The 27,234-nt window shown below is 45.0% G+C and overlaps 1 protein-coding gene and 1 pseudogene across 1 annotated transcript; one reads left to right on the top strand and one right to left on the bottom strand.

Annotated features, from left to right (window-relative positions):
• Nucleotides 1-2,209: 2,209 nt before the first annotated feature.
• LOC147320742 (olfactory receptor 1500-like) lies at nt 2,210-3,331 on the bottom strand. Its single transcript, XM_086307491.1, has one exon. The coding sequence runs from the start codon at nt 3,288-3,290 to the stop codon at nt 2,319-2,321; it is 972 nt and encodes a 323-aa protein (XP_086163617.1). The 5' UTR covers nt 3,291-3,331; the 3' UTR covers nt 2,210-2,318.
• An 11,326-nt stretch (nt 3,332-14,657) lies between these two features.
• LOC147320741 (olfactory receptor 1500-like) lies at nt 14,658-26,555 on the top strand (annotated as a pseudogene).
• Nucleotides 26,556-27,234: the final 679 nt, after the last annotated feature.

Here is a 27,234-nt window from a genome sequence, read left to right as displayed (position 1 = left end):
GGGATGTGCTTGACCGGCGTATACGACAGCGTGTACCAGTTCCCACGAATATCCAACAACCTCGCACAGCCATTGAAGTGGAGTGGACCAACATTCCACAGGCCACAATTGACAATCTGATAGACTCCATGCGACGATGTGTTGCACTGCATGAGGCAAATGGTGGTCACACCAGATACTGACCGGTTCTGGGTCCCCAGACCCCCAATAGCGCAAAAAACTGCACATTCCAGGGTGGCCTTTTGTTGTGGGCAGTCTGAGGTACACCTGTGCACTACTCATGATGTCAGATCAGCATCCTGATGTGGCACACCTGTGAGGTGGGATGGATTATCTCAATATAGCAGATGTGCCCACTACCACACATTTGGACTGATTTGTGACCACTGTTTGGGAGGGATGGTTATATTGTGTATCTGGAATGAATTTTAGGTCTCTACGTCCATCCCATGGGGAATGGGAGCAGTAACAAAGGTGTTGCGTTTATATTTTTGTTGAGTGTAGTTTGGGATTGATTGTAATATTACAATATGGCCGTTAATGGGTGTAAGAAGGCCTGGAATGGGAACAAAGAACTGGGGTGCAGGGCAGGAGGACAATCAATCCCCACCCCCAGGCCAGGAAGCAAGAGTTACTGAGGGTGAGGGGCAGACAAAGGGCAAACGGACACTACCTTAAAAGGAGATGGGGGTCAGGGTGTCAGCACCCTTGGCCACTGTACTAGTGTATTTGCATTGTGGGGGTGTTTACTGTAGGGGGGAGGAGACCAGAGGTTATAACTGTAACTGTTGTGTGGAGTTCTTTAGATCAGCCTTTAGCATAGGACTGTGCTGATCTTCAGATGGATCTGTAAGAATAATGGGTAATAAAAGGATTGTGTAAAACATGGAAACATCTCAGCGTGATCTCTACCAGGACCAAAAGAATTGCAGACACCGGCGTTGTCTCAACAGTCGCAAATTTTTTTAAACATATTTTCAGGTGAGAATGTAGCTGTGTAAACTTCAAATATCTGAGGCGACCGACACATCATCTTCAAACCCCCGCGATCTTTCGCTACTCGGGTTAAACATGATATATAAGTCACTTTGATAACTTAAAAATGTTATTGTTTGGCTTTTTCAGTGTTTTATTTGTTCATGAGTAAATCGGTTTGGCTGAGATTAAAGTTATTAGATTAGATTCAATTAAATTTAACTTTATTAATCCCTCGGGTGGGTTCCTCCGGGGCTTTCACACAGCTGAATAAACGTCAAACAGAAAATGATTAAACAGAAGTTTGAGATGGTCGAGAGTTTAAGTCAGGGCCCGGTTATATTTTAGATAGCAAGGAGCAGACAGCAGAGTTTCACTCCACCGAGGGAGCTCGTGCCGTACTACCCGGCTTTCTTTAGACCGCGAAGGCCGGGTCCTCAGGTGGAAGCAGCCTCTTAATTTGGACACCACCGCTGTTTACCGGCCGGCCAATAATAACGGTGACATTTAACGTATTTTATCCGATAGATAAACCCCGTAAAATGTATTTACCCTCCCCCCCCCCCCCGGCCCAACAGCCCTTTTGAATGTTTCCCTAGTATGGCCACAACACCTCACTCTTGGAGCACTTTTTTGCCACATGAATCGCAAACCACGTCTCAGCTGTTTGTGGAGGTAAAATACGTCCAAACATGACTCCAATTACGCTCAGCCATTGCTGTGAGTCAAGGGGCTGCGAGACATTTATACAGCCGTATTTCGCACATGTCTGAAAGGTGGAAGAGGAAGTATTTCCTTTTAATGTAGACAATCCAAATGTTATAGTTTCTTTCCACTGTGTTAATGATAAACTACAAATTTAATCTAAATTACTAAAACATTGATATTTTAATGTGAGAATCGATATATTTTTCGTATTTTTCACATTTTTTTAGTATGTGACACGTGGTATTGTACGACTCTAAAAAAATAAATGATTATAATGGAAAGCAGCTATTACAATTTCATTTTACTATGGTCATGCAAGACAATTTACTCTGGTATTACTTCACTTATATTTTTACTGTTGAATATTTTTTTTCAATTATATTAACTTGTAATTTCAATTCTATGGTCATTTAGATTCTATAATAGTACCATAACAGTGGCACACGCAGGTACTGAAACAACAAATTCAAAGAAAAAAGAAGATTGCTGCTACTAAAACTGACTAAAGTTAAAATAATGTCTACATCTTAGTCCTGAAAAATACAGAGGAGCAGAATCTCTTTGGTCACAGAAAGACTAAATCTTTTACATCAGATGGCAGAGGGCACTGCAGACATTCAAGTCTAAATCCTTTTTTAATATTTTGTGGCAATTTTGGATGTAACTCGAGTTTTCAGCAACTTCTTTAATGACTCTTTGATCTCCTGTGTCTGAAGAACATAGATAATCGGGTTTAACATGGGAGGCAATACAGTGCTCATAGAAAGGCTTATGATTCTAGCATTTGGATGTATTACACTCCCAAAGATATACACAAATGTAAATGGAAGGAAATAAATTGCCACTAATGAAAGGTGACCTGTGCAGGTTTTGAAAGCTTTCACTCTTTCCCTAAATGTAGAAATTTTTGACAAAGAATAGCCAATACAGCAGTAACTTCCCACGATAAATGCCAGTGGAAACCCAAGAATTATAACTGGACTCAAACCAGCAATTGCACGATTGGGGGTAACATCATTGCAGCCAAGACGATACATAGGACCATGATCACAATAGTAGCTCTGAATAACAACAGACTTACAAAAAGAAAGTCTTGTGAGAAGGCCAGCTGCAATGAGTACAAGAATTGTGGCAAAAAGCCAGAAAAAAGTGATCAAAGATAAAATGAGCTTGTGGCTCACTCTCATTTGATAGTGCAGCGGGTACATGATAGCCATGACTCTGTCAAAGGACAATACAACCAGATTAAAACCTTGCATTGAAATGAAAGTAAAGCAGAAAAACATGAAAGTCAAGCAGTCATTGTAGGAAATATAATAATGGTTAAACAGAAAAATGTCAACAACCTTTGGAACCAAAGAAGAGCTACTTAACAGGTCTGTAAATGCAAGGTTAAAAACAGCAATATATTTAGGACTTCTCAACATGTGATCCAATGTTATTACAATCATCACTAATGTGTTTCCCACCACTGCAAGAATGTAAATAAAACACAGAAAGACAAAATAATATCTAATATTAGGTATGCCAATAAAACCACTTATTATAAAATATGCAGGTCGCACAAAGGTGATGTTGTTCACAGCAGCTGAGTTAATCAATGCCATGTAAAGAGCTTCTGTTAATCTTCTATAATTCTCTGTACTCGTTTGTGTAGGCTGCCTCTAGTTTGTGAAGGCTAGCTACAAATATAAGCAGAGCAACTTTGTGCTCTGATACTTATAGCAGTGCTCTTTTCCCTTGTGTCAGCTGTAAGCAGGCCAGTTTACTCCGCCTCCATTACAGACAATTAGACATGGAAGTAGTAATATTTTAGTTTTGTAAAAAAATTTGTGAAAAATGATTGTCGCTACATTACCGTTCAGTTTGAGGCTTACATCAGAAAATTATATGTTTATTGTTCTCACGTGGTATGGGACAGGAATATATTAACAAACAAAGGACATTTTGCCTGATAATTATTTTTATCCTCTTGTAACTTTACTGTATAAAGAGCTAAAACCTCCAAAGTTTCAGAAGTAGTTTATATATAAAAAGATCAGTATTGTTGAACTGCAAAATATCTTGGGTGCAGTTATATTTTTGCACACAAGTATAACAGAATAGCTTTAGTGTTTATTAAAATTTTACTACGAACTTATACAAAATGTAGCAAGACATTAAACAAACAATTTTATTGATTATGAATTAGACAATATCGAATTCATATCGGTATCGGCAGATATCCAAATGTATTTTTCGGACATACAAAAGTGGTATCGTGCCATCTCTAGACCTCACCCCTAGTGTAAGTCGTTCCCTTCCCCTCCAGACCAGGGATGTGATTATTAAAGATTATGAAAGGCCTGACGGGGCGGCATGGTGGCTAGCACTGTTTCCGCACAGCAAGAAGGTCCTGAGTTCAATTCCACCATCAGGCTGTGGTCTTTCTGGAGTTTGCATGTTCTCCCCGTGTTTGCGTGGGTTCTCTCTGGTTTCCTCCCACAGTTCAAAGACATGCAGTCAGTGCCATTTGAATTTAGAACTACTCGTATGCTCAAACATAGTGGTTAGTAATGGGTCAAGCTGTGGTTAGCACAGATGACCAATAACAGAACACAACTCTGGTTCAGATTGACCATGATGTTCCTCCCAAGCACTCATGCAACCCACCCAGCAACTCCAATAAGACTGGGTACTCTGAACTGTTTTTGGTGTACAGACACAAATGTCATTGAGAAGCCATTCTGACCTCAAGGTGCAGGGAAGCAACCCTCTCATCAGCTGGAGAAAACCCCAGGATACTGGCATTACAGTGGTCCCTCGCTATAGAGACGTGACTTTTGCGCATTGCATTGTGGGTACGAGTGGCAGCAAAATCAAAACACTGCATCAAGCACTAGCATTTCCAGCACTGGTAATCATTAATTCTGTGGTTTTAATCCCTACTTGCATTTTATTTGCCCCAAAAACAGTTATGCACAAAACAACGGTGAACACGGCAGGTCCGTACAAAGACAGACTTGACGAAAAGGAAAAAAAAAAGTATGAGGAAAAACAATCAAAGGAGTGAAAGGGTCAGACCCATACGAGCATACAGAGTGGAGTAAGGACGTTAGCATGCTGCCCAACTTTCATCACGCACATATTTATTATTATATGGTCCTAAGTGCGAGTGCATACACTCACAAAATGTTTAGTAACTTCAAACCCCTGCAACAAGCCCAGGTCCAGGTTACTTTGGTGATTTGGACTATTCCATTTCACAGCTGTTGTTACATTTTTTCCTTTATCTCCTGTACAGGCCAACGCAATCTATTTATCGTTTCAGGTTGTAGTATTACACAACATTTTCAGATCTAATAGAAATAAAATTAGTGTTTTGTAATTCATTCAATGTATTGTCTTTATTTATAACTGGCATTATTGTTTCATTCTATTATAGAATCTTACAAAAAAAGATGCAAAGTTGTATTCCATTATGCTTTATTAGCTGCTTCGGTGAAAAACAAATCAACAATGCAAAAATAAAAAATAACCATTGCAAAACAACATACTGGAATTCTTTGTGTTCCTTTTTATCGCTGTGTGACAATTTTTTTGTAAAAGCCTGCGTGCGCTTGTACCGCTTGCCACTCGTACCTACAATCCTTTGCGGTTTTACCCCGGAAATGACGTCACATTTTCAATCTCTATAACGCAGTTCACCCTTCGCGGCCTCGCTGTTTCGTTGATTTTTTTTGTGCATGCTGTTTTTTTTTACAGTGCATTGCGTTCTGCGTCCTGATTGGCTGCAGACCATTGTCAATCTCATGCCATGTCTCCTGTACAGTACAGAATGCATTCAGCTTGTCAACTTTACATAAATGTTCGATCACTCGCAGTGTGACTCTGAAGTGCTGTACAGTATGTCTGTAAGTTTTCTCCCCAACAAACACCAATGTCGATGAAACATTTTGCACCATCAAAGGCAACCGCGGGTGCCTTTGGATTCATTTTATAATCCATCCATCCATTCGCTTCCACTTATCCCTTTCAGGGTCGCTGGAGCCTATCCCAGCTATCATAGGGCGAGAGGCCAGGTACACCCTGGACAGGTCGCCAGCCTGGGCCAACACACAGGGACAACCATTCGCACTCACATTCACCTGCACATTCACACCTAGTGGCAATTTGGATTATCCAATTAACCTATCCCCACAAGCTGCATGTCTTTGGACGGTGGGAGGAAGCCAGAGTACCCGGAGGGAACCCACGCAAACACGTGGAGAACATGCAAACTCCACACAGAAAGACCCTGGCCTGATGGTGGAATTGAACTCAGGACCTTCTTGCTGTGCGGCAACAGTGCTAACCACCGTGCCACCGTGCAGTATTTTATAATACTGGACTTATCTTTCTATGAAGGTTTAAACTTTGAGAGTGTTTAAACAGGAGAGAAAAGTGTGAAAATGTTCATGCCTGTCTGAGAAAAGTGTATACATACATATCACCCAGTGTATACCATTCAATATCACCCAGCTTGAGGGGTCCAGATCCTCACTCAAACCTGGCAGCTCTACATTCACCTTCAAGACTGAGGACGTGGTGAGAGCCCTCAGGAGGACCAGGAAGAGGACCTTGACAACATCAGCAGTCGAGTTCTGAGGCACTGTGCAGGGCAACTAGGAAGTGTGTTCCAGACTAGGGCTGCCACAAATGATTATTTTGATAGTCGACTAGTCAATGATTATTTTTGCGATTAGTCGACTAATCAGATCATGCATCCACTGGATGTACAGCGTACAGCTTATTGCACCAGCATGCATCTGCTCTTATATAACAATCATTATCTTACAGCTTGAAGTGTTTAAGGTATGTTCTAACTAAAAATAAAGACAAGATGATAGTTTATTAAATTTTAATAGAAATTTGCAGATTGTTTCGGTGAAGTTTAATAAACTTGCTATCTAAAATATAACAGGACACCGGAGTATATTCTCGAGCATCTCACATTTCTGATAATCAGTTGTCTGCTTGAGGTTTATTCAGCTGTGTAAAAACTATAACTTTAATCTCAGCCAAACCGATTTACTCAGAAACAAATAAAGTACTGAGAAAAGCCAAACAATAACATTTTAAAGTTATCTAAGCGACTTATATATCATGTTTAACCTGAGTAGCGAAAGACGGCGGGGGGTTGGAAAACGATTTGCCGGGAGTCGGATGCTCCCACCGGCTCTAGTGAGCCTTGAACCCGGGCTAGCTATCAAGCTAGTGGGTAACAGACATCTCCGAAAACGTCGGGGGGCTTTTAGAAATATGTGGTGTCTTGATAAACTGAGCAGATATTTGAGGTTTACACATCTACATTCTCGCCTGAAAATATGTTAAACGTTTATTTTGTGACCCAGAAAGAATGATGAAAGAGTAATATTAAAACTAGCTGCTGCTATTGTTGGAAACTGAGCAGGGCTGCGCTATGAATTCTGGGACACAGCTTTGTCTTCTTCTTCGGGGTTTATCGGCAGCTGGTATCCTTGTACATGCAGTGCTGCCATCTTCTGTTTCAGTCCGTTATTACACACTTAAATCCTACTACTTATTCGTGTGTCTTTTGGGATCTTACAAAGCTTCAAATGACGCGGCGACTATTAAATCAGTCGTCGACGATTTTGATAGTCGACATAATCGTGACTAGTCGACTAATCGTGGCAGCCCTATTCCAGACTCTATTTCAACAATCAATTGACAGTCACATCGTCCACCAGCTGTGGAAACACTCCACAGTCATCCCCATCCCCAAAAGAAACAACCCAAAGTCTCTGATGGATCTTCATCCTGTGGCCCTCACCTCACAGGTGATGAAGGCCATGGAGAAGATCATAAAACAGCGCATCATAAGAGCAACTGACCCCCTGATGGACCCACTCCAGTTTGCTTACTGTGCACACAGAGGTGTTGATGATGCAAAAATCTTCATCTTGAACTCCATCCACAAACATCTGGAACTCCTTGACTCCTCCGCCAGATTTCTGTTTGCTGATTTCTCATCAGCGTTCAACAGTCTGGAGCCTCATATCCTGGCCACTAAACTTTCCTCCCGATTTCATCTGGATGATCTGCTAACCCTGTGGATATTGGCCTTTTTGACAAACAGGACTCAGAAAGTTCGGGTCAACAACTCTCTTTCCCGTCAACAACGTCCACTGGCTCCCCCCAGGGCTGTGTGCTCTCCCCTCTGCTCTACGTCCTCTACACCGTTGACTGCAGATCCACACAGCCCAAATGTCACCCGGTGAAATATGCTGACAACACAGTTCTCCTGTCACTGCTGTCAGGCCCCTCACAACGCCACAGGCCTGCTCTTCAGGAGTTTGAAGCTGTCACACCACTCTACAAACTTGAATTTGCTTCACTCACCGCCACCACGGGAAGTCAGTGGAGGTAGTTGAGGAGTACAAATACCTGGGAACCATCTTTGACAACCTCCTTAAATTCTCTGCTAACACAGAGGAGATTCTCAAGAGGTGCCACCAACGGCTATACCTCCTTAGGAAACTCAACTCCTTTGAAGTCAGCACACCCATCATGTTGACTTTTTACTATGCCTTCCTGGAAAGTATCATGACCTTCTCCATCACCTGCTGGTTCCACTGCCTCAGCCTTCAGAACAGGAACAGACTGCAGCATCAGTGTGCTCTAAAATCATTGGCCTGCCTGTCAGAACTCTTGCACAAGACAGGCAGACAAAATCATAAACGACCTCTCTCACATTCTTCACCCCGCATTTCAGTCCTGCATTTCCTGCAGGACTGAGAGGAGGAGAGCCACCTTTGTCCCCAAAGCCACTCTGCTTTTTAACTCCAGCCGATAAGACCATGTCGCACACCAGAAACAATGGGAAAGTACAAGAAGAAAAAAAGAGACCTCTACTCATGCTGGGCTCCTGGGAGGACAGCATGAGAACAGGAAACAAAAAAAACTCCTCTGCACAAAAAAGCACATAAATGTCCCCAGCACAACATTATGGAACACGTGACAAGCCACAGGGTAGGGTGGGGGGTGAGGAGTAATCCGAAGCAAACACAGCAGCCATCCTGCCCAGCGCTATCATTCCAGCGCAGGCTTAGACCCGCCCTGTTCCCAGGAGAGAACAAGCATCGAAGGCGTTTGGAAAGGGAGGGGGGATGAGTGTGTGCATATCAGTGTATATGTATGTGTGTGCGTGTCCAGAGTTCAGCTGAGACAGAGTCCTTCGCCCTGCTAGGCTAAGTAAATAGTCTTCCAGCCAACCCAGGTGGCCTTACATGGAACAGAAAGGAACTGTCATGGTCCGGGTATGTGCCAGGGTGTCTCCCTCCGAATCGGCATCTCCACCCCTGGGAGGGGCCTCAGTGTTCTGCTGATTGCTCACACCTGTGGGTAATTAAGCCAGGGACTCATAAGGCCAGTGCACTCAACCTATCTTCGCCAGATTCTCAGCTAACCCTAGTTAGTGCAGGCCACCACTGTGATGTCGCACACACTTTGCAAACTACCTTGACTCATTGTGTGTTTCTCTCACAGCCACGCACCAAGTTGCCAGACACAAATCTCCGCCGAAGAGCTCCAATCCGGACGCTGGACCACCTGACAGTCCCACGAGCTGTTCACCCGACTCACCTGCCTGCCTCCCTGCCTCAACGCCAGGAATTTCGGATCACTCACCCCTCCACGCCACTACAGACCACCCGCGGCAAGTACGCAGTGCGAAGGAAAATTCAGAACGAACTGCTTGCCCATATTCCTCCTGAACCATACCTGAACATCTGTACTCTAATTACAGTGGCTCTGACCCTAACCCCGGACCCAGTTTGACTCTCCCTCCAGCCCAATCCCTGGAACTGCTGTTTCTACTGACCAACACCAGATTACTTACTTAGCCCAGGCTGCTTAAAACCCCTTTGGTTTAGTTGTGGCATTTTGCACTTGTTAAACGCACATTCCAGTTTCCTGTTTATGAACACTTACTAAGAAAATAAACGTTGTCTCTAAAACTAGTTACGTGCTGTTCGGCGTCCAGCATTTGAGTCCTTTCTCTTTTCAGGCAGCCTCGGCCGTGACAGGAACAGTCTAAACACAGTCGTTATCAGTGGGGGGGGGTTTCAGTTCCAGCCTTGCAACCGCAGCTGGTGCCGAAAGGGTATCCGCATGAAGTGATGGTGCTTTTTTACTTTAGTGCGAACAGCTCATATGAATTTCAAAGCAGTTCTAACAGTCCAACACTGGTCTCTCAATCTCCCGTTGGAGAGCCGTGAGCTTCCCAAATTCAAATTCAAATTTGTTATCAAACTTGCGCTCTGTGATGTTGTCATTATTGTGCTCAAAGAGCCGATTCTGAAAACTCATGACCACAGTGAGCTTCCCCAAGATGTAATCCAATTTGCGCTCAGAGATGTTATTCCGAGCGCGCCCTCCAAGATGTAATCCAGTCTGCACTCAGAGATCTTATTCTGAGTTTCATCGTTTCAATCCCAGCGGGCACCCTTGTGGGGGGTTGAACAGCCGGTTCCGCTTTCTTAATTCTTCCATAAGTCAGGGCCAAGCCAGCTCCGATCAGCCAGAACCCTGTTACCATGGTTCAGAATAGGTAGATATCTTCAGCACTCAGGCTCACCCAAGCCCAAACTTCTCGTTGAGAAAGGGGTGTCAATTGCATTTAGGGACCAGTGGATCAAATCCATAATTCCTCTTTTAGGTTTTAGAGAGCAGACTGTGAGAGAATGTTCCAGGGAAAAGTAATACAAAATACATACACACATATATATATATATATATATATATATATATATATATATATATACACATATACACATATATATACACACACACACGCCCATACACATAGTAGGTGCATTATGCATGAAATGGTGACTGTGGATCTCCACAATGTCCAGTGACTTATGACATTGTGATTGAGGAGTTATAGAGTCTAACTGCTGTTGGGATGATCTGCGAAAGCGCTCCTTCCTGCAGCGAGATGTCATGTGTAATGTAAAACAGATATAATGTGAAGCATTACCAATATTCCAAGATTCTTCATTTGTCACATGCATTGTCATACAAGTACAACCCACAGTGAAATGTGTCCTGAACTGCTCCTTGACTGTGCAAACATTATAAACAATAAGTAAATTTAAATTTTTAAAACACCCAGAATTTTTTAATTAAAAAACTAGAAATGTACATTGTGCAAATGGAATGTTAAAGTGCTTTGTGCCATATTACCACAGCAATCTATTAACAGAGCAATGCAAGTAGAATAAACAAAATGACCAAAGTAATGTAAGTGGTGTAATTTAACAGAGTAATTGAATGAGTGACCAGAGTAATATAGTGTAATGTAAACAGAGTGACCAGAGTAATGTGAACAGAATAACCAGAGTAATATAAGCAGTGAAGCAGTATGATCAGTGTAGCAGTGTGTGATGTAATAATAAATCAGATATAATATGAAATGTGACAGTGAGAATTATGAAATATGACAAGAATATGATAATAATACCTGCTTCATACCCTGGAGGACGGGGCTGTGGCCCCCCCCCCCCCCACACTCCCTAGCAGATCGTTACATGGAGAAACCTTTGGAATACAAGCGCGCTGATCCACACAGGTATGCACACGGGTGTTCACTGCTCGTAGACTTAAATTACACCTTTCTTGGCTGCTACTTCGAAGCACATCTGTCCTGCGTGCTGCACAAACAACATTGAATATTTAGTATTTACTGCTGTTTACACTTACCTAGATTAATGCGATGGTGTTGTGTTTAGTATGTTGCTTTGTTTTTTTTGTTTTTTTGCTTGTTTTCTATTCTTCTCTCAACAGGTGATCCAGGAGATTTTTTTTTTCTCCCCCCCTTTCTCACTGTCCCTCTCCCCTTCTGTTTTTCCTTTCCTTCCTCTTTCTTTCTCCCTTTCCTATCCCTCACTCATGTCTGTCCCGTCTGTAACATCTGAAAATAAAATATAATAAATAATAAAAACAAAGATCGACCAAATGGACCAATACGGCAATGCCACGATGATCCATTTGGCAAAGTAAATCCATTGGGTATCCTTGTTGGTCTTCAGACAACAATTCTGATGGCTAAAGAACCAAATGGGACAGGCAAAAAAAAAAAAAAAAAAAAGAATATGATAATAAGGTTGTGTTCCAGACCCTTATGGTGATGCTATGAGGGGAGTGGGGGCATGTTCCGATTTAGGACTCAGATGGCCTGAGGATAGAAGCGCTTCTTGAATCTCTCCGTTTTTGTCCTGATAGTGTGGAACGTTCTGCCTGATTGCAGAAGTGGAAACAGTTTGTTACTGGAATGGGACGAGTCCTTTAATATCCGAACTGCTCTGGACCAACATTTCCTGTGGTAACTGTCCAGTAGGAAAGGGAGAACAGACCTGCAGCAGTGGTCTGCCGCACGGACCACTCTCTGAAGAGTTTTTGGTCATGAACACAGCTATTCCCATACCAGTATGTTCTGTGTGAGGATGCGCTCCACAGCACCTGAATAGGAAGTCCTAAGGATCATTTGAGAGACCCCATCCCCATCGGAGATGGTACAGGTGCTGCCTAGCCTTTTTGGACTGGACCTCAATGCAAGCAGACCATGTCAGGTCTGAGGCAATGTGAACACCTAGATACTTCAGGGCAGTACCCTCTCCACTGGAGCTCCATTGATGATAGACTCACTGCTGACCCATTCTAAAGTCCTCCACCAGCTCCTTGGTCTTGGTCAGATGTTCAGCTGGAGGTGGTTGTCCCGACACTACGATGCCAGGTTCTTCACCTCATCCAAATAGGATTGTTGATGGAGCAAACTTAACAATGGTATTGGAGCCATGAGTGGCCATGCAGTCAGAAGTATAGAGGGAATACACCAGTGGTGAGGGTATGCACCCCTGTAGTGCTCCCGTGTTGGTAGTGATGTTTTCAGAGACACACCTACCCACCTTCACCACCTGAGATCTGCCAATGAGGAAGTCCAACACACATGCACATAGATGCCTCTTAAGTCCTAGAGTCTGGCTTGTTGTTCTTGGGCACGGAGCAATGGAGGATATTTTCAAGCATGTGGGGACCACAGACTTTACCAGGGAGTCATTGAAGATAGAAGTGAATACACCTACAAGCTGGTCAGCACAGCAATGCAGCAGATGGCCAGTGATGCCGTCTGTTCCCGCCACTGTTGTGGTGTTCACTCTCCTCAATGCCGCTCAGACGTCGTGCTCCACTATGCTGATTACCTGTTCCTCGGTGCTGACGTCACCGTCCTCTGTTGTCGGGCTGTAGTTAGCACTAGCCACCTGGCTAACCTTGAAACGGGCATAGGACTCTTTCAGCTCATTGGTAAATGCAGAATCGACATTAATTGTCGTGGTGTCCCTGACTTTGTAATCTGCGATGTTGCGCAGTCTATGCCGCATGCTCTGTGTGTCACCATGGTGGAAGTGAAACTCCACGCACTCCCGATACCTGTGTTTGGCATCCCTCACCACTATACAAAGCCACTTTTTAGGCGCTCATATTGCCAGTGGCGAGACCAGCATTGTATGTGGCTGTCCTGGTGTTCACTGCAGTGCGAATCAATCCGTCCACCACGGTTTCTGGTTTGGGAGTATCTTGACTCTTACAGTAAGGATGATCTCCCCTGCTACAATGCTAATGAAGCTAACTGCTACTTCCGTAAACTCGCTAATGTCATTGATAACATGTCCTGGTCTACGTGTTTAAATGCTTTCTGTAGCGTAGCTTCTGATTGGGCAGACCAGCATTTCACCTCCCTCGTGACTACTCATCAATATGTATGTTTTGTTTATACTAAGGAATGAGGAAATGGGGTTGTGGTCAGATTTGGATGTGAAACAGTTTTGTTGCCCTACTTGTATGGCGTATAGCAATGGCCCAAAATTCTTTCTCCCCTCATCGGACACGTAATGTGTTGGTAAAAGTTCGGCATAACTTCTCTGAGGTTTGCTTTATTAAAGTCTCTTGCCACAATGAGGGCTGTACCTGGATCTTGGTTTTGAAACGCACTCAGCATATCATGTAGTTTAGACAAAGCCATACTTGTGTCCACCGTGGGGTGGGATAGGCGGTGGCCAAGGTGAACTCACGACACAGGTAAAAGGGGTGATACTTAATTGTCAAGTATTCCAAATGAGGCGAGCAGTCACTGGAGACAGTAGAAATGCTCCTGGCATTGCACTAATTTCTGTTTACCATGAGAACCACCCCTCCACCTTTGGTTTTGTTCAACTCTCCCATTCTGTCCGTACAGAACACTGAGAATCAGTCCAACAGATTTATGGCATGGTCTGGCACAGATGGGGGTCAGCCCTGTCTCAGTGAAGTACAGAATGTTACAATCCCTCAGGAAAGTAACTCTGGCCCTTATGTTGTTCAGCTTTTACCTACATGACTTTGAAAAGAAGATGTCGCTGGACTCTGCAAATGGTTGTTTTTGTAAAATGAGGTCTGCAAAGCCAGACTGAAAATGATCAAGATTCCTTTATTGCTGCTGCTTGGCCACAACCTTTTCTAAAACCTTAGCAAGTAGCAGTAAATATGAATTATGAGACTGGCATGTAGCTATCGAGAAGAGAAGAGGCAGACTTATTTAATTTTTTTCAAATGGGCCGATAGAAACATTTGTGAACCCAGGCCTGCTTACAGCTGACACAAGGGAAAAGAGCACTGCTATAAGTATCAGAGCACAATGTTGCTCTGCTTCTATTTGTAGATAGCCTTCACAAAATAGAGGCTCCCTAAACAAACGATAAAACACACAGAATTATAGAAGATTAACAGAAGCTCTTTACATGGCATTGACTAACTCAGCTGCTGAGAACAACATCACCTTTGTGCGACCTGCATATTTTATTATAAGTGGTTTTATTGGCATACCTAATATTAGATATTATTTTGTCTTTCTGTGTTTTATTTACATTCTTGCAGTGGTGGGAAACACATTAGTGATGATTGTAATAACATTGGATCACATGTTGAGAAGTCCAAAATATATTGCTGTTTTTAACCTTGCATTTACAGACCTGTTAAGTAGCTCTTCTTTGATGCCAAAGGTTCTTGACATTTTTCTGTTAAACCATTATTATATTTCCTACAATGACTGCTTGACTTTCATGGTTTTCTGCTCTACTTTTTATGCGATGCAAACTTTTAATCTGGTTGTATTGTCCTTTGACAGAGTCATGGCTATCATGTACCCGCTGCACTATCAAATGAGAGTGAGCCACAAGCTCATTTTATCTTTGATCGCTTTTTTTCTGGCTTCTTGCCATAACTCTTGTACTCATTGTAGCTGGCCTTCTCACAAGACTTTCTTTTTGTAAGTCTGTTGTTATTCAGAGCTATTTCTGTGATCATGGTCCTATGTATCGTCTTGGCTGCAATGATATTACCCCCAATCGTGCAATTGCTGGTTTGGCACCAGTTATAATTCTTCGGTTTCCACTGGCATTTATCGTAGGAAGTTACTGCTTTATTGGCTATTCTTTGTCAAAAATTTCTACATTTAGGGAAAGAGTGAAAGCTGTCAAAACCTGCACAGGTCACCTTTCATTAGTGGCAATTTATTTCCTTCCATTTACTGTAAGTGTCACAGAAATGGCTTATGTATAAAGAAGTTTAATAGATGGTTCCAGCAGTTAAAATGTTCTTGCTTGTACGTTTCTGTGGCCAATATTGTAAGGGTGTGTTTATCTTGTCACAAAGAACAAGTTTTGTTACACCGCTATTATCGCGAGGTTTGGGCGTGATAGTATAGGCTGTGAGCCCACGTTTAATAATCACGCTAAGGAGTTCAGCGAGCTCTCTGCAAAGGCCTGGTTAGTCTACCAGCGGTACAAGGTATTTGTCATTGCCATAACTGTATTGTGATATTGTGAAAATTTGTAATGTATGGTGTTCTAATTATTTTATGTTTTAATTTAGAATGCACAAGACTGTAAAGCTATTCTTCTAGGACCTCCGAAGTGGCAGGCGGCCACGAGGTAATTTTCGTTGTTAAAGCACAAGTGTTAATTTTGATAGACTGAAGCGCTTAAAGTCTTTGTGTTTTATGTTTGTAGTTTTCACGGCGTTCAATAAATGCAGCCAAGCGCCCATCTTGAAGAAGCCGTGCCTGTGTTGTCATTTCGGAGTTACAGTGAAAACTCGCCCTAGCCAGTGCCGGTGAGAAGCTAATTACGAAGACGGCAGCTGCAGAGAGCGACGGTGAAGTGGAGCGACACAAGAGGGCGCCATTGCATAAGCTCACCGTTCTCAAGCAGCCAAGCACAGCGGCAACAACGTTGTACAACTGGAGTAAGGTGGAAATTAATAAAGGACAGTGTTAAAGGTAGAATAATAGTGGTTTAAGTCAAGTTTAAAGAGCCACAATAAGTATCTATAACACATTTGTCAAAGTTTATTTATTTCTACTGTACTTCAAGGTGATGCTTAGTAGTTTGATGAATAGTTCTGTGTGCTTGCTTAAGGTCAAAGTTTGAGTGAAGTTTACAAGGTCCTTTAAGAAAAGGTGCACTTAAAGTATACAGTATTTGAAATCTGAACACAGTGCGCTCAATGACATTTAACTAGACTCCCGAGATGGTTGACAAAGATCTCGAAGAGCACCATGCTGTACCACTTACCGAAGTGGAAGAAAATGATGATGAACAAATTACAGAACTACAGACTGTTCGTAAAAGTGAAAGAGTAAGAACACTAACAGAAAAGGGTAAAGAGCTTCAAGAGAAGAAACTCAAAGGCCTCCAACACAGATATGCTGTTGTTTTTGAAAAATGGAGATATGAAGCAAGATTGAGCAAAGTAATATTAAGAAATGAGGTTTCTGAGAGTGAAGTGAATGAGCTCATCAACAATGTAAATGTTGCCTGCAAGGATGTCCAAACCATTTATGAACAAATACGGCAAATACAAACTCCTGATGCAGATGAAAGACGCAAAGTGGATGCATGTACATCACTTTCCTCGTTCATTGTCAGAAGAGCTGAAAAACACTTACAAGGAGACCTTGCAGATGGTGATGAAGAGCCATGGCCAGATGTGGGATCATGCTTAGGATCTGAAAGTACTAAATCAAGGTCAAAATCACGAAGGTCTAAAAGTGGTTCAAGCCAGTCATACTCACAAACAATTAAAAGAATAGAAGCAGAGGCTGAGGCAGCTGCGTGTCAGGAAATATTAGCAGTAATGGAGGATCAAGAAAGGGAAGCAGCTGAACTAAAAAGGTTGGAACTTGAAAACTTGGAAAGGCAACAAACAATGGAGGAGCAGCGCAGAAAGATTGAACGCTTGGAAGAGGTTAAAAATTTTAATGCTGCAAGAGCTAAAGTAAAGGTTTATGCAGAAGCTGAAAGTATTTCTGAAAGGTGTAGTTTAGTGCGCAGTATCAAAACTGAGAGCGAAACCTCAGCAATCCCTGCTCCACCACAAGTTCCCTCTCAAGCTCCAAATACAACCCAAGCCCATAATGCCACAAGCCCTGTATTTGTTCCACATACTCCCACAGTCATAAACCAAGCCCAACAAAACCCTGGTGTGCAACCTAACTGCATTTCGTTGCCCTGTACCTGTGCATGTGCAATGACAATAAAGTTGAATTCTATTCTAAGGGCACCACAGGCCAAGCAGTAAACGCATCAAGTCCGCCATTTATCCCTAAAGCAACACAAGCTGCCGCTTCAGCAACTCATCCACAGCCAAACTTGGATCTAGTCGGCATACTAGCAGATGCAATAAGTGCTAATCGTCTTCCAACTCCGGAACCTGCACTATTTACTGGTGACCCTTTAAAGTTTAAGGACTGGCAGTTGTCATTTGAGACCTTGATTGAAAGGAAAAACATTCCAAAGAACGAAAGACTCTATTATCTCAGGAAGTACCTTGGTGGACCCGCAAAGAGAGTGGTTGAAGGATTTCTCCTAGTGGGCACAGATGAAGCGTATGATGCAGCTTGGGAAGTGCTGGAAAGGCGCTTTGGAGATCTGTTCACTATAGGAAAATGCTTCAGAGACAAACTTCACAGTTGGCCTAAAATAAGCTCCAAGGATGGAAGTGAGTTGAGAGAGTTTGCTGACTTCCTCAGAAGTTGTGAAGCTGCGATGTCACACATAAAGACATTAGAGGTTCTCAATGACTGTATGGAAATTCAGAAGCTCTTGCTGAAACTTCCTGACTGGTTGACAACAAGATGGAATCGCGCAGCGATGAAAATAAGAAAAACCCTTAATGGAGAATATCCATCATTTCACATGTTTACGGACTTTGTATCCACTGAAGCAGACCTAGCATGTGACCCCATAGCTTCAATGCAAGCACTCAAGGGTTTGGAAATCAGTAAACCCAAACACTCACGCAGCCAAGTCGTTCAAGCTAAAACATTAACGACAACTTCAAGTCACATAACCAACTCAAGTCACATAAATCCCATGACCTGCCTTTACTGCAAAAGAAATGGTCACATTCTGGATAAATGCTTCAAATTCATGGAAAAATCAGTCCAGGATCGTATCAAGTTTGCACAAGCAGAAAGGCTGTGTTTTGGATGTTTAAAGGGGGGACATCATTCTAAGAAGTGTGATAAAAGGAATACGTGTGAGAAATGCCAGAAGAAGCATCCCACGTGTCTGCATGATGACAAGTTTGTGGAGCGTAAAAGGATAATGCCTGCACCGAATGATAACTCTCAAGACAAGGACGAAGGAGATGAACCAGCAACTGCAATCTCTAATAGAGTAACTCAAGTAGCTTCGAGCACACTGACATCCTCCATTCTACCTGTCTGGGTTTCATCAAAAAGTCACCCAGACAGAGAAGTTCTAGTATATGCCCTCCTCGATTCTCAGAGCGATACATCCTTTATCTTGGATGAAGTAGCCCAGGATCTCGACACAGATAAGAGTAAGGCTCATCTAAGACTATCGACCATGTCCGCCAAGTCAACAGTCATACCATGTGAGAAACTGGTAAATCTTCAAGTTAGAGGCTACAAGCAGGAAAAGAGAATTACATTGCCGCCGGTCTATACAAGAGAATTCATCCCTGTGAACAGATCACACATCCCGACGTCTGAAACTGCTTTGAATTGGCCTCACCTCGAAAGGCTGGCAGATAGGTTACCTCCAATGCTTGAATGTGAAGTTGGTCTGCTTCTCGGCTATAACTGTCAGCAAGCCCTTCTTCCACGGGAAGTCATTGCAGGTGAGGAGAATCAGCCTTACGCACAGCTAACTGATCTCGGCTGGAGCATAGTTGGTTGTACGTCTCAAGTTCAAAATCACAATGATGATATTGGCATAAGCCACAGAATCATTGTTCGAGAAGTTACTCCTGCAGTACAACAAGCAGTTGAACTCAGGCAAGAAGTGCATTTTGTATGCAGAACTCAAGTGAAGGAAGTGGGTCCAGCTGATGTAATAAAGGCTTTGGGATCTGATTTCTCTGAGCATGCAACAGATGACAATCCAGTCTCTCAGGAAGACATTTTGTTCATGTCAAAGGTGACTAAAGGCATAAGGCAAAGGGAAAACGGTCACTATGAACTCCCATTGCCATTCAAAACCGACGACCCAAATCTTCCAAACAACAAACAATGCGCTGAGCATAGACTGTCTTCGTTGGAACGTCGGCTCAGAAGAGATAAGAAATACTATGAGGATTACGTCAAGTTCATGGACGACATCATAGCCCGTGGGGACGCAGAGAAGGTCCCAGAGCAAGAACTGGATAAGGAGGCAGCATGGTATATACCACACCATGGGGTATACCACCCCCACAAACCTGAGAAGATACGTGTGGTTTTTGATTGTTCGGCCCGTTTCCAGGGGACATCTCTTAACGATCACCTTCTGACTGGACCAGATCTTACCAACGCACTGATTGGAGTGTTATGTCGATTCAGAAAGGGCCCCATCGCCATCATGTGTGACGTGGAGAGGATGTTCCACCAATTCCACGTCATCAAGGAGCATCAAGACTATTTAAGATTTCTTTGGTGGGACAAAGGCGATTTAGACTCTGAGCCTTCAGTGTACAGGATGAGAGTGCATCTTTTCGGAGCAGCTTCATCTCCCGGATGCTGCAATTTCGGACTCAAACATATTGCTTCTCAAGGTAGAAACAGATTCAGTGAAGAGACTATTGAGTTCATCCAAAGAGGTTTTTACGTTGATGACGGACTCGCTAGTGTGACATCAACAGTCGAAGCCATACAGTTGGTAAACGAGTCAAGGGCACTTTGTAAAATAGGCAAACTACATCTGCATAAGTTTGTGTCAAACGATAAAGAAGTGCTTGCAGCTATTCCCCAAGAGGAACGAGCTAAAGCCAAAGACCAGGACATGGCTCTTGGAGAACTCCACATTGAACGTGCACTTGGAGTGCAATGGTGCATAGAGGCAGATGAATTCCAATTCAGAGTCCAAGTTAAAGACAACCCATTGACAAGGAGAGGGGTGCTCTCGATTGTTGCTTCAGTCTTTGACCCCCTTGGGTTCGTTGCCCCATTCATATTAATTGGAAAGCAAATACTCCAAACGTTGTGCAAGGACAAAGTTAATTGGGACGAGGATCTCCCAGATCACATTCTACCACAATGGGAAGCATGGTTGAGAGACCTGCCCAAGTTGGCAGCTCTGAAGATCCCACGAAGCTACTCGCAAGATGTGGACATTGTGCAGTACGAACTGCACAGTTTCTCGGATGCGAGCCTCAGTGGTTATGGCGCATGTTCATATCTCAGAGCAAAGGGTAGAGAAGGACAGGTCAGTTGTGCGCTCGTCATGGGCAAGGCAAGAGTAACGCCCATTAAGCAAACAACCATCCCAAGGCTCGAACTGTCATCGGCCGTGACTTCAGTTCGCATCGCAGATGTGATCAAACGAGAACTAGACATCCAAAATCTACAGGAATATTATTGGACAGATTCACAAGTCGTATTAGCATACATAAATAATGATGCTAAAAGATTTCACACATTTGTCGCCAATCGAATTCAACGAATAAGACAAAGCACAAGTCCTGGGAAATGGCAGCATGTCAGCTCAGAGGAGAATCCAGCTGATCAGGCCTCAAGAGGTTTAAATGCTACTCAGCTGAAAGATTCAAACTGGTTGAAAGGTCCCGATTTTCTTTGGAAACAAGATCTTCCAGTCAAAGAGGAAATGGTGGGAGAGGTTGAAGAAATGGATCCTGAAGTCCGTAAAGGCTATACGCACACTGTATATTCGAAGGAAGCAAACCCAGTGCTAGAGCGTTTAAAGAAGTTCTCCAGTTGGTCGAGAGCTATCAAGGCCATTGCCAGGCTCAGGCGATTCATCAAAGAGTACAAGGGTGTTCAACGAAGAACAAACAAAGTGACAGATCTTGAAGAAAGAAAAGACACAGAATTATTCATCATCAAGCTAGTGCAAAGAGACGTCTTTACTGAGGAAATACAGAAGATCAAATCTCAAGGAGAAAATTCTCTGCACAAGCGCAGCAGACTAAAGCAGTTACATGCCTTTTTGGACAAATCGGATGTTCTCAGGGTAGGAGGAAGATTATCTCAATCAGCTTTACACTATGATGTAAAACACCCTGCAATTCTCCCCAAGGAGTCCCATGTGTCAGCCCTACTCGTCAAACACTACCATGATCGTGTACATCACCAGGGAAGAGGGATGACAATAAATGAACTGCGGGCAAATGGCATATGGATTTTAGGATGTGGGAGTGTTGTTTCTTCACACATTTACCATTGTGTTAAGTGTAGAAGATACAGAAAGGCTACAAATGTCCAACAGATGTCAGATTTGCCAGAAGTGAGAACAGAAACAGCACCTCCTTTCACGTATTGTGGCGTCGACTGTTTCGGGCCATTCATGGTAAAGGAAGGAAGAAAGGAAGTCAAAAGGTATGGACTATTGTTCACGTGTTTATGTTCACGAGCGGTGCACATCGAAACACTAGATGACTTATGGACAGATGCCTTCATGAACGCTCTTCGAGTTCTGATAGCCATAAGAGGTCCTGTCCGGCAATTAAGATGCGACCAAGGGACAAACTTCATGGGTGCCAAAAGAGAACTTTTGGAGCTAATGAAGGATATGGATCAAGAACCACAAAGAGCTATGGGTTGTGAATTTGTGGTGAACGTTCCGGCAGCTAGCCACATGGGGGGCGTCTGGGAACGTCAAATTCGAACAGTACGAAGTGTACTGACAGCGATGCTGGACAAGTTCTCAAACAGACTCGATACAGCTAGTCTAAGAACACTGCTTTACGAGACAAAGGCCATCATTAACAGCAGACCTTTAAGTGTTGAGTATCTCAATGATCCCTTGGGACCAGAGCCACTAACTCCCAATCACATATTAACAATGAAATCTTCGGTTATTCTTCCACCTCCAGGAGAGTTTTGCAGAGAGGATTTGTACTTGAACAAAAGATGGAAAAGAGTGCAATTTCTGGCAAATGAGTTTTGGCAAAGGTGGAGGCGAGAGTATCTGTTAAATCTCCAGCGGCGACAGAAGTGGCAGAACGTCTCACGAAACCTGCGAGTAAATGACATTGTGATACTGCAGGATGATAATGCTCCAAGATGTAAATGGAAACTTGCTCTAATAGTAGAGGCTATAGAGAGCTCAGATGGCAAGGTTCGAAAGGTGAAGCTCAAGACCAGTGAAACTACTTTTGACAGGGGGAAACCACGGACAAGGCTGATATATCTGGAAAGACCTGTTCACAAGGTAGTGACTTTACTGGAGACTGACATGCAAGGTGAACCAGACTCTAAGGTTGACACTCATTAGAAAATCACATTGCAAACAATGAGTGTGTCAGGATGAGGTCGTGGACGAAAGAAGGAGGACCCAAACGCTGGACTCACGGTGCAGAAATGAAGAGGATTTATTGGAGGGTGAGTGAACAAAGCAGGACAGATGGAGTGACTGGCTGGCTGAAAGACTGGAAGAATGGCTGGCTGACTAACTGAACATACAGACGGAGGGACGACATGAACATCAACATCAATGACACGACAGAGAACTGGTGAAACCGAGGAACTTAAATACACAGGTGAATGATGACAATGATTGGAAACAGGTGAGTACAGGGCTGAACATAATCTGACTAATGACACGGGAGACAAGCTGACACGGGAAAAAACAGGAAGTGAGAACATTAATGTGGCGAACCAAACTGAACATGAACAAACTGAAATCACTGGGTCAACGACCCAGGAACCCTGACAGTACCCCCCCCTCCAAAGGCCGGCACCCGACGGCAAAAAGAGAAAGAAAAGAAACCAGAACAGGGTGGGCGGAGGGGGCCCAGGACGGAGGGACGGAGTCCACACCAAGACAGTTCAGGTGGGCGCCCCCGTGGCCCGTGGCCGAGACGAGACAGTTCAGGTGGGCGTCCACGCGGCCCGTGGCCGAGACGAGACAGTTCAGGGGGCCGACCGTGCGGACGGCAACGGCGACAGCACTGGTCCGGGGGCCGACCGCGTGGAAGGCAACGGCGGCGACGTGGACACAGTTCGGGGGGCCGGCCGTGCGGAAGGCGACGGCGGCCACTCAGGCGAAGGCGGTCCGGGGGCCGGCCGTGCGGAAGGCGACGGCGGCCACTCAGGCGAAGGCGGTCCGGGGGCCGGCCGTGCGGAAGGCGACGGCGGCCACTCAGGCGAAGAGGGTCTGTGGGCCGCCCACGACGGCGATGGCGCCCGGCCAGTGGCCTAGCCAGCGGTCTAGAAAATGGCCGTTTAGCTCCAGACCCAAACGAGGCTGGGCCAGGCGAGGCTGAAGGCTCTGAGGCTGCAGCAGACGACGGCTCTGAGGCTGCAGCAGACGACGGCTCTGAGGCTGCAGCAGACGACGGCTCTGAGGCTGAGGCCGGGCCGGGCGTGGGTGCAGCTGAGGCAGAGGCCGGGCCGGGCGTGGGTGCAGCTGAGGCAGAGGCCGGGCCGGGCGTGGGTGCAGCTGAGGCAGAGGCCGGGCCGGGCGTGGGTGCAGCTGATGCAGAGGCCGGGCCGGGCGTGGGTGCAGCTGATGCAGAGGCCTGACCAGGCGATGCAGGCGCGGAGGCCTCTGGCCGGAGACAGGCAGGGCCAGTAGGTGCGGAGGCCCCTGGCTGAGGAGCGGCCGGGCCAGCGGGTGCGGAAACCCCTGGCTGAGGAGCGGCCGGGCCAGCGGGTGCGGAAACCCCTGGCTGAGGAGCGGCCGGGCCAGCGGGTGCGGAAACCCCTGGCTGAGAAGCAGGAAGGCTCACAGCTGGCTCTGGGTGCTGTGGCTGCAGGTCCGGGAACTGGACGGGATGGTGGACAGGTGACTGGGAAACAGGAGGCGACTGGACTACAGGGCACTGGGCGGCAGACTGGACTACAGAAGAGTGGAGGACAGGTGGAGACTGGACTACAGGTGACTGGAGGACAGGTGGAGACTGGGCTACAGGTGACTGGAGGACAGGTGGAGACTGAGCTACAGGTGACTGGAGGACAGGTGGAGACTGAGCTACAGGTGGCTGAACTGACTGGAGGGCAGCAGGAGACTGGACAGCAGGTGAGGGAACTGATTGGACTAAGGAGACTGACGGATAAACAGAGGCCGGTGAGGCTAATGGCTGAGCTAAAGAGTGAGCTAGTGACGGAGATAAAATTACGGCTTGGGCTCGTAAGGCTGGTGCCTGGGCAGGGGACAGTTCAGCTAATCTAACTAGGGATACTGCGAGGGCGTGAAAGGCTGGGTTAGGAGGTGGATGAAGTGGTGAAGTAGCAGCTGAACCGGTTAGCTCTGCCTCGCCTCTAGGGGGGTCAGGCTGGGTTCTGGCCGCCCTCAGCCTAGGTGCTGGGACAGGCACGGGGGGTGGCTGGACACCAGTCACCCCCACCCGAGGAACAGAAGTGAGTGTGGAGGTATACGTGGTCACAGCTGCCCTCATCCTGGGAGCAGGCACAGGTGTGGGTGTCAGCTGACTGATAGGAGTGGAAATGATGACTGGGTGAGTGATACTGACAGGTCTATTGGGATTTATTCTGGTCCTTCTGCCACCACTATTTACAGTTTTTGACTGAACAGTCTTTGGGGGAGCAGAGCAGAAAAAATCCTCCCAGTCCACTTCATCCTCTAGGAGGGAAACGTCCCATGAATCAGAGATGGGTTTACTATTGGTTTGAAGTGGAGAGTCAAATGAGGGTGGAAAACAGTCGCTGGAACTCACCACGGGGAATTGCTGTAAATAGTCCATTTTATGGCGGCGTGTGCGCCGCTTTCTCCGGGAAGAGGAAGCGGCCAGGATAAACAGCTGAGCCTCTGGCGCGGTAGCCTCCGTTGAGCCGAGGTGGGAGGCGTAGCCGTTGTGCCGTGGCGATGGTGGAGGTCCGGCGAATGAGGCGGCAGGTGTGTGAGCGAGGAGCGGAGCGGCGAGAGAGGGAGCGGCCGCAACGCGGCGTGAAACGTCCACTCTCCGCGGCAAATGCTCCGGTGCAGGTGAGGCAGCAGGTGGGGGAACGCGGCGTCTCCGAGGCCCGCCCAGAGCCAAGCGAGTGCCCTCGAAGACGTGCTCTCGCTCCGCGAAGAGCCGCTGTCTCTCCTTGAGTTTTTCCGCCCAAATGGAGAGCGCTGCGTCCTGCCGCTCGAAGAGGTCCGAGTCCGCTGGGTCCACATCGTGTCTTCGTGGCACGGGTCGTGTCATTCTGTCAGGATGAGGTCGTGGACGAAAGAAGGAGGACCCAAACGCTGGACTCACGGTGCAGAAATGAAGAGGATTTATTGGAGGGTGAGTGAACAAAGCAGGACAGATGGAGTGACTGGCTGGCTGAAAGACTGGAAGAATGGCTGGCTGACTAACTGAACATACAGACGGAGGGACGACATGAACATCAACATCAATGACACGACAGAGAACTGGTGAAACCGAGGAACTTAAATACACAGGTGAATGATGACAATGATTGGAAACAGGTGAGTACAGGGCTGAACATAATTTGACTAATGACACGGGAGACAAGCTGACACGGGAAAAAACAGGAAGTGAGAACATTAATGTGGCGAACCAAACTGAACATGAACAAACTGAAATCACTGGGTCAACGACCCAGGAACCCTGACAGAGTGATTTTGGTGGGAGTGTAAGTGTCACAGAAATGGCTTGTGTATAAAGAAGTTTAATAGATGGTTCCAGCAGTTAAAATGTTCTTGCTTGTACGTTTCTGTGGCCAATATTGTAAGGGTGTGTTTATCTTGTCACAAAGAACAAGTTTTGTTACACCGCTATTATCGCGAGGTTTGGGCGTGATAGTATAGGCTGTGAGCCCACGTTTAATAATCACGCTAAGGAGTTCAGCGAGCTCTCTGCAAAGGCCTGGTTAGTCTACCAGCGGTACAAGGTATTTGTCATTGCCATAACTGTATTGTGATATTGTGAAAATTTGTAATGTATGGTGTTCTAATTATTTTATGTTTTAATTTAGAATGCACAAGACTGTAAAGCTATTCTTCTAGGACCTCCGAAGTGGCAGGCGGCCACGAGGTAATTTTCGTTGTTAAAGCACAAGTGTTAATTTTGATAGACTGAAGCGCTTAAAGTCTTTGTGTTTTATGTTTGTAGTTTTCACGGCGTTCAATAAATGCAGCCAAGCGCCCGTCTTGAAGAAGCCGTGCCTGTGTTGTCATTTCGGAGTTACATTTACATTTGTGTATATCTTTGGGAGTATAATACATCCAAATGCTAGAATCATAAGCCTTTCTATTAGCACTGTATTGCCTCCCATGTTAAACCCGATTATCTATGTTCTTCAGACACAGGAGATCAAAGAGTCATTAAAGAAGTTGTTACAAACTAGAGCGCAGTTTAGAATTGCAGAAAAATACTGATAAGGATTTAGGATTCGAAATGATAAAGTATTCCAATATCCTTCAGTACCACTCTACACATCAAATTTTGAATTTCTGGGTATTACAATATGTGCCATTTAAAGGAGCAGTCCCCAACCCCCGGGCCACGAAAGTTGAAGCTCGGGTGTGAAATTTATGGTTTTCGGGTTTTTTATCGTTAACCCAGTTTTCCTGGTTCTTTCCCCGTGTTGTAGTTGTGTGTCTTATTTTGAAAGGAATATTTACACCTTACCATAGCAACCAGATAGCATTAAGGGGCAGAGAGGTGGACGTTTCTCTCAATGTTGTTGGCGCAGTTCAGGAGGATGCTGCTAATAAAGTTACACAATTACACAGTGAATTTCACGTTTATTATTATATTTACAAAGTACCACAAATTTTGTCTTGGTTGTATCATTTTATTTTGTTGTATTTATCTGTGACACCTTAAAGAAGTCCAGACGCTTTTCTCTCCAAGCTCTTTAGACTACCATGACCTGGATGACAGTTTTCGGCTGATGTAAACCACAGGTTGTTCGATCCCCTTGCTGGGTCGAAACAACTGTCAGCCCTTTGCTCAAGGAATCAGTCTACAGAATGAAAGGGCGATCCAAATAGAACTCTATGAGTGTGGTGTAACCGGGCAGAGGGAGAACACATCTGCAAACTACGGTTGCAA

The sequence above is a fragment of the Aulonocara sp. 'chitande type north' Nkhata Bay genome, linkage group LG10 (genome assembly GCF_057382095.1).
Source record: "Aulonocara sp. 'chitande type north' Nkhata Bay isolate Kocher_YH1m ecotype deep benthic linkage group LG10, A_spYH_male_GT1.1, whole genome shotgun sequence".
NCBI lineage: Eukaryota > Metazoa > Chordata > Actinopteri > Cichliformes > Cichlidae > Aulonocara > Aulonocara sp. 'chitande type north' Nkhata Bay.
The sequence above is the reverse complement of the archived record's forward strand: the minus strand, read 5'-3'. Positions and strand labels throughout refer to the sequence as shown.